The sequence below is a fragment of the Myxocyprinus asiaticus genome, chromosome 23 (genome assembly GCF_019703515.2).
Source record: "Myxocyprinus asiaticus isolate MX2 ecotype Aquarium Trade chromosome 23, UBuf_Myxa_2, whole genome shotgun sequence".
NCBI lineage: Eukaryota > Metazoa > Chordata > Actinopteri > Cypriniformes > Catostomidae > Myxocyprinus > Myxocyprinus asiaticus.
The window spans coordinates 7958906-7971284 of NC_059366.1; the positions used below are offsets into that span (position 1 = coordinate 7958906).

A 12379-nucleotide genomic window follows, 5' to 3' on the forward strand; every position below is an offset into this window, starting at 1 on the left:
GTGGCGAATCAAAAGCTTATTTGCATGTAAAAATAACAACCAGCAAATTTGCTGCAAATTTGTGGCAAGTTCACGGCTAGTTTAGATTTTTTGTAAGGAACTATGACTTGTTTGCATGTTTCTAGGAATTGCTAGCATGCTTTAGCATGTAGCTAGGCCTTGCTAGCATGTTGCTAGTTATTGCTAACATTCTTTAACACGAAGCTAGGAGTTACTAGCATGTTGCTTGCCATTGCTAGCATGTTTTAGCATGTAGTTATGTGTTGCTAGCACGTTATAAGGCATTGCTAGCATGTTTTAGCATGTAGCTAGGCACTGCTAGCATAATCATCCGCTGTGGAAACCAGAAGTCCGATCAGTTAGAAAAGAAAGGCCTATAGCAACCAGAGCGAGAAAAGTCTGAAGGTCTGTTCCGAGTTTGGTGTATGTAGCTTGAAAGCTCTAGGACAAGGGTCAGCAAACTATGGCACCTATGGAGAGGTAATCACTGGCACGTCAGCAATGGCGAGAGAGGAGTAGACTATTTTATTTATATAAATTCCGCACCTGCATTCCAATCTACATCTTGATGTAATCCTTCCTCATGATCACGCAGCGTGTTTTCATGAGCTGAACGGGAGGCTAAACAAAAAGTTCAAATGTGACGAGACTGCAGTATACCCAACAGACTCGTGCAGCACGTGCAAGCCATTCACACATCACGAGCCGGCAGTGATTCACGTTTGGTTAATCGCACGAGTAAAAGCGCCCGCTTTGCTTCGGTCAGGCTGCGCGGATGACAGCCTACACATTCAGTGTTTCATTTTGCTTTCAGAACAACACGTGATGTAATAAGGAAAACACTACTATTAATCCTTGAGATTTCCAACCCAGCATACAGGTGCACCCTCATTAAACCATGGTCACAAGTCAAAATTACATTAAACTAGTGGTCGACTGATATGGGGTGTTTTAATGGCCGATGCCGATATCCAGAAAACAAGGTGGCTGATATGCCGATACAATGCCAATATATCACACAATTTAATACAGCAAATAACAAACATTAAAATTGCTTATTTAGCAATATATTTACTAAATTTCACACAAACTAAAATTATATTATTGTATTTTAAATGGTAGACAGCAGTTTCTTCAGATTTCTGTTTAGTCATCAAATTTTAGTAACTTATCTGCATGTGAAGAAACTGTTAATATATTAGGAAGGAAATAACAGTACACACAGTAGTCCAGCAACCATGGCATGTCCACGTTATCAATCACATTTACTCAAAAAATATAGAATCAAACCAACTGTACATACAGTGATAGTGAATAAGACATTTACTTATAGCGCATGTGATGCGCTTTTAACTTGGGCTGCATCCGAAAACGTAGGCAGCTGACTTGCTACCTTGCTGCCTAATCAGTTAAATGGCTTAATTGACATCTGTTTTGAATGAATGGAACTCTTAAGGAAACTGGTCTCCGAACAGTTTGAAAAGCACCATATTTTCATCATACCTCCGTATTCAGCCTCCGGAGGCAGCATTTTCCTAGTTTCGGACGTATCCTTGACGTTGTACTCACGCGCTCATGTTGATCCAGTGTGTCCAATTTTCTCCTGACAGTTTAAATGGCCTGGATCGCCTACTTGTATTGTCACAGAGTTACTGTCATTATTTGTGAATCAGAGGAACTTTTGATCCTGATCCTGAAGTTTTTGATTCTGGCTGATAGAATACGTGCTTCAGAGGAAGATATTAGAAGAGCGCTCAATGGGAAGAAAACGCTGGATTTTCGTGAGGTTCGTGAATTACATCTGTTTAAATGAGATATCTGCATATTTGCAGATGGTATATAATAGAAGTATTATTGATATTTGCCTTTTATCATTAGAAAAGTTACAGGGAACTGTTGACGAGAAACGTGCTTTAGTCGAAGATTTATGAGCGCTCCACAGGATGCTGGATCTGCTGAAGTTGTGTGAGGTTGGTTTATTACATCTGTTTACACGAGATATGCGACCGTGACTGCTCGTTTACATGTCTCAGACGCTTCACATGCAAGCAGGTGATTTTCGGCGGCCTCAAGAAAACAAACGGCCAAACAGGAAAATTTATCAGACGATGCTGATCATTTAAAAAGTCAGAATATCGGCCTCGGCGATATATCGGTCGACCACTACATTAAACGATAAAAGAGAAAACATAAACCCACATCATGGCGTTCAAAAATCTGAGTCTATTCAAAATATAAATCAAACCTGGAAATAAAGTTTTAGGATTTTGCAGATGTGATTCACTGAAAAAGGTTAATAGTTGATAGGCTTGTGATGCGCGAATGGCTTGCACACGCAGCGTGAGTCTCGTCACACTTTAATAGTGTTTAGTCTCCCATTCAGCTGATGAACTCGCTGCATGATCACGAGGAGGGATTACATCAAGATGTAGATTGGAATGCAGGTGTGAAAAACTTCTTATAAATAAAATAGCCTGCTCCTCTCTCGCTGTTGCTTGCGTGCTAGTGATTACATGATTACAATGACATAATATAAGAACTATTTAAGATTCCACACAATTTCATGATCGGTAATCAAACAAGAACATTTTTGACATTAACTGCATTAAAACATTTTGTACAAAAGGACAGGTTTTCTTTCATTAAAGCACTTTCACAAGATGATCTGTGAAAATTCACATGCAGGATCATGATTATATCATAATCATCAGGTTTCACACAAAATTTTCACTCAAACCATTATGCTGATAATATCATTTGTAATGAAAAATAAACTATTAAATTACAAAGATGCAAAATAGTGGGAAGCTGCCGTCATAACGTCAGAGTTCCTTGGTCAAAACAACACAGAATCACTTCAAAATAAAAGTTCCCTCAAAATTAAAGGTAAATTTATAGGGGGAAAAATGACAGAAATATATCACTACTGAAAAGTACTGCTGGGCAATATGTCTTAAATTATGTCTTGATATTTTTCATCGTATTGACGATTTTCAATATATATCTTGATAATTATGTATTTGCCCTAAAATGGCTCAAAAGTGTTTTTTTATTTTGTTTTTTTTTAATCAGAGGAACCATCATTTCATTCAAACAGCCACTGAAGCCAAGTAAATATTTTAAAGACATTAAATAAAAACCTAATAATTAGTGTTTCATTAAATAAACACAAGGGAGAATGAAATTCAATCATTTTCATCGATATGCACTTTAAATTTATATTCCATACACAGTGATACGTAGTAGCTGAATAAAAAGCATTATTTACCTTCAAATGTTTTTACTAATACGTTTTGTGAATGAACAAGGTGCACAAAGCGACTTCACTGACTTATTTTTGAAACCCCAGTTGAACATTGCATAATACTAAATTATTACTGTGGGACACGTCAGGTTGATTATTATAATATAATTCTTAATTATTCTGATTATTAGATTTACGTTATACAAAAGTAATATATTTCTGTCCTGTTTACTTCACCTTCACTTGGGGGCTTTTATTTTGACACTGAAAGCTTTTATTTCGATATCAAAGGCAAAGGCAATTTGTATTTGACAGGTTACAATGTTCTGCATTTCCACATAGATGCTCTTTCCTTTCCCTAAAAAAAAAAAACATGCCAAACACTGCACTCTGCAGTAGTAAGGACAGAGCCTTGAACAGCAACAAGGTCAGAAGAGAGAAAAATAGACCAGTAGCACTCTCTCTGCCATCCTAAAGACGTTGATGGAGCATTTTTATCTGTTTCTTCATCAATTCCCTGGTCTAGGAAAGAGCAAGTCTCCATATTACACTCAATAACGCTCTCAAAAAATTTGACTTCCATATACCATTTTTTCATTTCTATAATCAGAATACACAGACATAAAGACAAACACTCACAGAAGGATAAACATGCTAATGCACTGCTAAGAAGGAAGGCAAGCACTCCCAGAACAAATATTCTCCTCTGATCATACATTTTTCATGTCATATGCACTGGCTCGAGGAAGATACACTACCCTATTTGAAATATACGAACACTTTACCTTACAGGGATGTTTTTAATACCATGTGTACGCCTCATTGGATTAACAAACCAACATAGCGTGGCATAAAAAGCCAATCTTTATATTTCTCTGGGCAGATTTAGAATTGATCTCCCTTTCAAACAAAATTCACTGGGAAGAATTGATCATATGTTAAAGAATGCCACTACTGAAGACATCAGGCTCAATGGGCGGGATTACGGTCCTTCCCAGGAACTAAATGAAACACAGCAAACAAAAAAGCTCTTGGAGTCTAAATCATACCATAGTGCATAAGAGATAACCACTCAAATCAGACACCTTAACAGGAATATTCTGGGTTACTTTCAATTTAATTTCTATGGACCACATCTATGGCATGATGTGGATTAACCCCATCAATGATTTCAATGCAGTTAACATGCATTGTGAACTAGTGGTCGACCGATGCATCACTGAGGCAGATAAATCAGCCGATATTCTGATTTTTTTTTAATTATCGCCACCGGCCGATACATTTTCCCATTTGGCCGATTTTTTTCTTGAGGGTGGCGAAAATCACCTGCTTGCATGTGAAGCGACTGAGACATGTAAACGAGCAGTCAGGTTCGTTTTGTTGTTATGTGCCATTGTATTACTACAATAATAGACCGGTGTGCAACAGTCTCATTTAAACAGTCCGCATATCAGAGCTGCTGTAGACGCGCTTGAGCTCATTATGTTAAAGTGTCCGACTGTTTCATTCTCCCTCTCTCTCCTCAACAGTTCAACTTGTAACTTTTAACTGTCTTGTCAAATGAGAAAAAGGCAAATATCAACAAAACTAATATCATATACCGTCTGCAAATATGCACATATCTTGTGTAAACAGATGTAATAAACCAACCTCACACAACTTCAGCAGATCCAGCATCCTGTGGAGTGCTCATTTATTTATGTCTCTCGTCAACAGTTCCCTGTCACTTTTCTAATGATAAAAGGCAAATATCAATAAAACTTGCATTATATACCGTTTGCAAATATGCAGATATCTTGTTTAAACAGATGTCATTCACGAACCTCGTGAAAATCCAGCGTTTTCTGAGCGCTCGTCTTATATCTTCCTCTGAAGTGCATATTCTATCAGCCAGAATCAAAAACTTCAGGACCAGGATCAAAAGTTCCTCTGATTCACAAATCAAGACGACAATCCAAGCTGTTTAAACTGTCAGGAGCTTGAGGCTCGCACTGGATCCGCACGAGCGCAACTTCAAGGCTGCTTCTGAAACCAGGAAAATGCTGCCTCCGGAGGCTGTATACGGAGGTACGATGAAAATAAGGTGCTTTTCAAACTGTTTGGAGACCAGTTTCCTTAAGAGTTCCATTCATTCAAAACAGATGTCAATTAAGCTATTAACTGATTAGGCAGAAAGGTAGCAAGTCAGCTGCCTACGTATTCGGATGCAACCAAGTTAAAAGCGCGTCACGTGCTCAGTTAATCTCTTATTCACTATCACTGTATGTACAGTTGGTTAGATTCTATATTTTGAGTAAATGTGATTGATAACGTGGAAATGCCATCCATGGGTGCTGGACTACTGTGTGTACTGTTATTTGCTTCTTCCTAATATATTAACAATTTCTTCACATGCAAATAAATTACTAAAATTTGATGACTAAACAGAAATCTGAAGAAACTGCTGTCTACCATTTAAAATACAATATAATTTTTTAGTTTTGTGTGAAATTGAGTAAATATAGTGCTAAATAAAAATTGTTTTTTTTTGTAACAATTTTAATGTTTGTTATTTGCTGTATTAAATTGTGTGATATATCGGCATTGTATCGGCCTATCGGCCACCCTGCTCTCTGGATATCGGCATCAGCCATTAAAAACCCATATCGGTCGACCACTATTATGAACACAACTCTGCAGGTTCAGTAATATATATCTTTGTATTAAAGAAACAAAGACGAACGTAATTAAATCATAAAATACTACAAGACACGTTCACCTTGAACCTAACATTGAGTTCTATTTTCTTTTCTTTAGGCAGCATTAATTGTATTACCAAAATGCAATACAAACACACATTCGAGAAGAACACATTTGGCAGCATTATTTTGGGAACACAAGAGAATTAATTAGGCTTATTTATTATGATTATTATTATCTTTACATTTGTAATTGTCTTTAGTTCTTAATTTGTAGGCAATTAGTAATTTTCTACCTGATACTTGCGTGAAGGCAAATGGGGCCATTGGAGATGGTAAATGTTTGGATTTGGGGTGGTGGTTATATAGGGGCGGTATACCGGTAGACATGATAAGCTGGTACAAATTTGGCAACTGGTATACATTTTGGATTATCGTCTATATCGTGGTTACGCAAAAACCGCGTGCAAGAAATTAGCACTTCATTCTATTCACGTAACATGTACGTGGTACACATTCTGTTGGAGAAATGGAGAAGGAAGGAGGAGCGGCTTCAGTTGAGACTGAGAGAATTGAAGAAACAGGGATTTTCAAGTACTAACCCTTTTTCGGCGGCCGCCCAAGCTAAATTTCAGGTCGCCGAAGCAATTTCAATATACTTCTCATCAGACACGCAGCTGTGTTTCACGTGATTTTCACTCGTGCTATCTCTGAGGCATGAAATTGCACACGACTCCAGCAGGCTTCCAGATTGGGCTCCTCAGACACTTGCGCTACTCAACACGGTTTCTTTCTATCGTGGGAAAAACGTCAAAAATTTTTTGTTTTTTTACTCTGTTTGTCAAGATCCAAATAAAGAGAAAATTATAAAAGAGGAAGTAGTTTTCATTTATAAAGTATTTAATTCACTGACTGGATTTTTCAAAAATAGGCATAACAATATGGTTATTTAATATATAAACCAATTTTTATTAAACTACATTGTGATGTATATCGTTATCGTGATATAAAATTAGTGAAATCGTGATATAAGATTCTGGTCATATTGCCCACCCCTATGGTTATATAAGATTTTTTGATCACTTCATTATTTTAATTGCTTTTTTCATTTCATTTAAAGTGCATTTTAAATTTAGAAATGTCTTTTAAATTTTTTGTGTTTCAATAAATGAATTTAATTTTTAAAGCAAAATAAATAAAGCTAAAATATTCACCAACCCTTGGCAGGGGGGTTGAGGATGTAATCAGATATTGCGATATTTTTTAAGGCAATTATCAATAAAATATTTTTTACACATCACCCGGCCGTACTGTACACCAATGATAGGCTTATGTTCAGTCTTAGTCAATGTTTATTAAAGCTATTAATTGTAATCAATTCCATTAATTAACAGGCATGTCATTAATTTGAAAACATTTTAATCAATTGATAGCCTAATATTTAAAGAAGAATTTTACAGAAAGCTTTCCCGACGCTGTGCATCCTTAATGCGCTCCCTTTATTGAGCCCAGTACTGGTGCAACATGACATTACGTCAACTAAGAGTGGACTGCAAGGGCTGAGGGCGGCACTTGAAACAGGGCCTATACAACTCAATATTGGTCAAGTGCAGGTTTGCACAGAAGCCCTGACAGTTAATAAAGCATTAAAAATGCATGGCATCAGGCTGACTTCACCACTATAATATTAAACATATACTATATTGTTTAAAACACTCACCTGGGCTGGCAAAGTGGCACTGAGGTGGCTGAAGAGAGCAGAACTGGCACCTGTTCTCAGGCCATGTGCTCTCCTGAGAGTCTGGTGACTTCCGAGGGGAATGGATAGTGCCTCCTGGAGGAAAGGAGGAAACAAAATCAGTCTCTGAAAATGTAAATGACACGCAAAGAACAAGAAATGAAGTGAACCAATAAATGGATATTCTCATGCTTTACCATAAGAGTAGTCCATATGACTCGTGTGTTGTCTGAAGACATACAAAAGCTTTGTAAGATGAACAAACCAAATTTAAGTCGTTTTTCACTCAAAATCTTCCCTTCCGGTTTAGCTCTCAAATCTAATTTTGGCACCATTAAACGGCCTGCCTTAGTTTTGACAGTTATGCTGTTTGGTCTCGAAACATGCGAGAAACAATGGTGTCTGGCAACAAATGGCATTTATGTGCCATTTTTGTAGTCCATACATATTTTGTGGTCCATTTCAGAGCTTAGTGGAGGGGATTATCAACTTATCATCACAAAAAGCTATCGTATTGATTGAAAAGACTTAGAATATAGCACATCAGTCATACTTTGTGGACCACTTTTATGGTGCTTTTTGGTAATTTTGGAACTTGACAGCCACAGTCCTCATTCTCTTTAAAAATCCAACTTTTGTTTTCCATGAAAGAAAGTCATTAGAGTTTGGAGCAACAATGAGGTTGAGTAAATGATAGCAGAATTGTAATTTTAGGGTGAACTATTCCTTTAACTGTTACAACTAGGGCTTTTGTAAGATAGTTCTGGTGCAGCATACCAAGACGGATTTCACAGCGTCAACAAGCGTTGCCTATGGTTACAGAAACCCATCGTTATGAAATATTTAATTTCAAGGGAGCATTTCTTCTATGTAACGGACCTTGGCACAAATGCAGCACTGAAAATTTCCCATCCTCCTCTCGTTTTACACATCATATAGCAGCTGTTCCCCATCCAATTAAGCACTTTTACACTCATTACAAATTAATTATGCAAAAGCTTGGTATTAGCAACAGATGCAGTTGGCGTGTCTCATCAAAGAAGTAAAAAGCTGCAGGGTACAGCGTGTGGGGTGTGTGGGAGTATGTGGGCGAGGTTTAGTGCAGGTTGCGTCGGGTCAAGGACTCAAGTCTCTTGAAAGCTCTTATCTTTTAATTTAATGCAGGCACCAAGCCCGTACATTTGCCCTCTTGAGTTCTGCAGTATATTTTACAGCTCGCGCTGACACCTGGAGTGATAGATAAAAGGTGTTCAGTTCTCAGGAACGAGTAGACGAAATTAATTGAAAGAAAATAATAGGCCAGTGCATGCCGAGCCAGAGATGAGATTTCAAACACGTTGTGTCACCAGTGTTTAAACAGGAAGTGGTGACAGGTCAGTCCATGAGAGTAACTAAATCTTTCTGTTGAACTGCCACAGTCTCCAAGCATGAGTGAGGCTCTCAGCCACTCAACCATGACAGCGGCAATTAGTCCTGCCCTGTGTGAGGATTTCCCTCCTTCAAATCCTCAACAACTCGCAATACACAAGAGCTAAACTACAGAATCAAAACCTCCATTCAAGCAGCTGTGTTCTACACGTTTTACCTGGTGTCTACTTCTATTGCTTGTGAAGGTTTTCCTGTAGTCTTTTAGGAACATTTGCAATTACCTTGTGGTTTGAATTTTGTATATGTCTAATGTATATACATATGACTCTTTCGTGTACAGTATGTGTGCTTTTTCCCTAGTAAGCAGAGCTTACAGTAGAGAAAAGCTCTATTTAGACGGGATTCGTTCTCCAGAGATATGTCTGCAAATTAACAAATTGTTTAATAAATTAATTGTTACTACAGGACATCCGTGTTGTTTACTGTCAATTCGCATGGGAACAGCAATGTCTGTTGAAATTGCCGAGATGAGTTTGTCCTTGTCATTTACATACTGTTGTCAAGTCGAATCTAAACAGATCGATCACAGTATTTATTTAGCTGATTACTTTTCCAGCAATTAGTTTATTAAATATTAGCATTATGGGTAAAGGGAGATGCTTATGCTAAGCTAGGCTAGCTACTGCAGAATAAATCTTCCCTAAAGTTGCCGCAAGACTTAGGGTGTGTTCACACTTGTAGTTCGGTTCTCTTGATCCAGACCAAAAAAGAAAATGATACATTTAGTCCTTGTTCGCTTAGCGTTCACACTGGCATTTTTAACACCAAACCTAAAGATACGAAACAAAAGGCATCAGGAAAAAGTCACAACCTGATTGGACAGCTTTTATGATGTATATTTTGCGATGGAACTTGCCCTCGTTAGATTTATATATGTATATATGGTGGTATTTTTACTAGCTGAGAACAAACGAAGATATGCTGCAAGGACGGCTGACGGTGTTTCCGACGCCTGTACTGAACTATAATGGGCAACATAGCTCCTATGATGAGAAGAGCCAGGTATGATTGAGATCAGTATTAGGCAAATTACTTCCTGTTTTTGGTTTGTTTAGACATCTTTGGTCATTTATCAATCGAACCGCACTAGAGTTCATTTATCAATCGAACCGCATCAGAGTTCGTTTGGAAGCGGACCGAGACCCACTATTCAGGTGGTCTCGGTCCGCTTGTTTGGTGCACAGCAAGGTTCAAATGGCAGCGTTCACACTTGTTCAAATTAACCGCACTAACAGAGCAATCGCACCAAAGTTCTTTTTAATCGAACCAAACCTGCCAAGTGTGAACACACCCTTAATCCTCTGATGCGTGGTGTGCATTTTCTTGATGTTTCAATACTGTGTCTTCGGGCTCTATTACTACACAACAAAGTTCGGGTACAAGTAGGGCTGTCACGATTATGAAATTTGGTTGACGATTAATTGTCAAACAAATAATTGCGATTGTGACGACTAATTGTCTCTATTAGGGCTTTCACGATTAATTGTCATGTGTGCTTCATACACCTTAAGAAGTCATTTTTACATATTTAACTTCAAATATATAAACCAAATAATAAAAAAGTGGTTATATGATTTCCTTTCAAGGCTATAAAAACTTATGAAAGACATGAAAAAAATGTTTTCAATTTCAAAATATTTCTAAATACTTAAAATATGTCTCTCTTTTTGGTCCATTTTAGTTTTGGTCAATTGTACATTTACACCGCTGTTTTATATTTATATAATATAAATATTATATGACTTTCTGCAATAGTAAGATATCAGGGCTCGACAATAAGGACTGGCCAATGGCCCGGGGCCAGTGTAAGAGAGATTCAGGCCAGTTGCTAGAACTGTCACTTACCCAATCGGGCCAGTGCTGCATTTATAACATTAGTGCAAGCAAACAAGCGAGAGAACACAAAAATTACATGGCGCGAACAAAGTCTTTTACCCGAGCACTCAGATACTCGCAAAGACGCGCGAGCGCATAATATACTGGATGCGCAAGGCACAGTCGCGTGGGCACACAACAGCACGCAGACACTGAGCGTGCCCTCCTTGAACTGTTCTCGTTGTTTTCCAAGTGTCTTAACAGCAGCAATTACCAATGTGTAGAAAACAGCAGGAAAACCCCACTTCATGAATTTCGTAGCGGGATTGCACGTCTTGTGCAACATTTTAAATTCACAGTATGCAAAATTCACACTTTTGTTTTTCGTTTGAACATGTTGGTGAAAATTTGTAATCCACACACTGGAACACAAGAAACCAACAGTTTCTTTCAATAGTACTGTAAATCTATGTCTCTCCGTGCATCTCTTTCTGTGCAGCGTAGACTCTGTTCAACGTGCATGTGTCCTCGTAAAGGGACGGAGCACTAGTATTGTTCCCACAGTAAAAAAAAATAAAATGTCTTTCATCCCATTAATTCACCTTTAGAGGTGAAGAGCTAAATGAAACGTTATAAACCTCGTTAAACCCCAGTTATACACCCCAGAAATCACAAGCTGCTCAGTATCTAAAATGTAAGTATACATTTTATTAGGTAATGTTTTAAACCGTAAACATTCATCATGATAATGGCGTTTGATATGAAATGAAGCAAAACCACTATGGCTATTATTATCAGACCTGTTCAGCTCCAGGGTGAAGATGACCATTTCAAACAGTCTACTTCATATCATCCTCATAACACACATTACATTTCTCATTTCTGAACAATACAGGTATTTTTCTTTCTGTGCTTTATGTATCAGTCAGTGTTGGACTTGTTTAGGTTGTCTAATTTTATGTTTATATCCAAATTCTTAATTCACATATCTATACATATCTGTAATATCTATACTGTATATTACACATTGCAACCGATTTAGAAGCAAGTCTCCTCTCTCAGGAATTCATGTTTATTACATTCAGCCAATAATCAAATCTCCATGACTAAATCTTTGATCCTGGTTGTGAAAACACAGGGCCCAAAGGTTGACAGCATGACTAATGGAGCGATTGAAAAACCATGATCTGTTCCACAGAACTCTTCACTAAAAACACGTGTAAATGGCAGGACAGCTGAGGTTAACAATGTTTTTGTGAATTTATATCTGTATTTATATAAGTGCTTAAATTAAATTACATAAATCATATCTTGCAAATTATACATGTGATACAATTTTGGGGGAAATGGTCTTAAAAAACGAAATATATATTTTAAAAAATATTTAGCTTCCGACACATTTTTTAAAGCCATGATGGTAAAAACAGCTATTTTTCATTTTTGTATTGGGGCCAGTGAAAATTTTGGCAGGGCAAG

General features: G+C 37.5%; 1 protein-coding gene across 1 annotated transcript in view; it reads right to left on the minus strand.

Moving 5' to 3' along the window:
* LOC127413940 (calcium uniporter protein, mitochondrial) overlaps positions 1 to 12379 on the minus strand; it is a 111453-nt gene that overhangs the window by 53779 nt on the left and 45295 nt on the right. The window contains exon 2 of the mRNA XM_051651520.1: positions 7643 to 7756. Within this exon, the coding sequence (XP_051507480.1) occupies positions 7643 to 7756 (114 nt within the window). The remainder of the gene's footprint in view (positions 1 to 7642; positions 7757 to 12379) is intronic.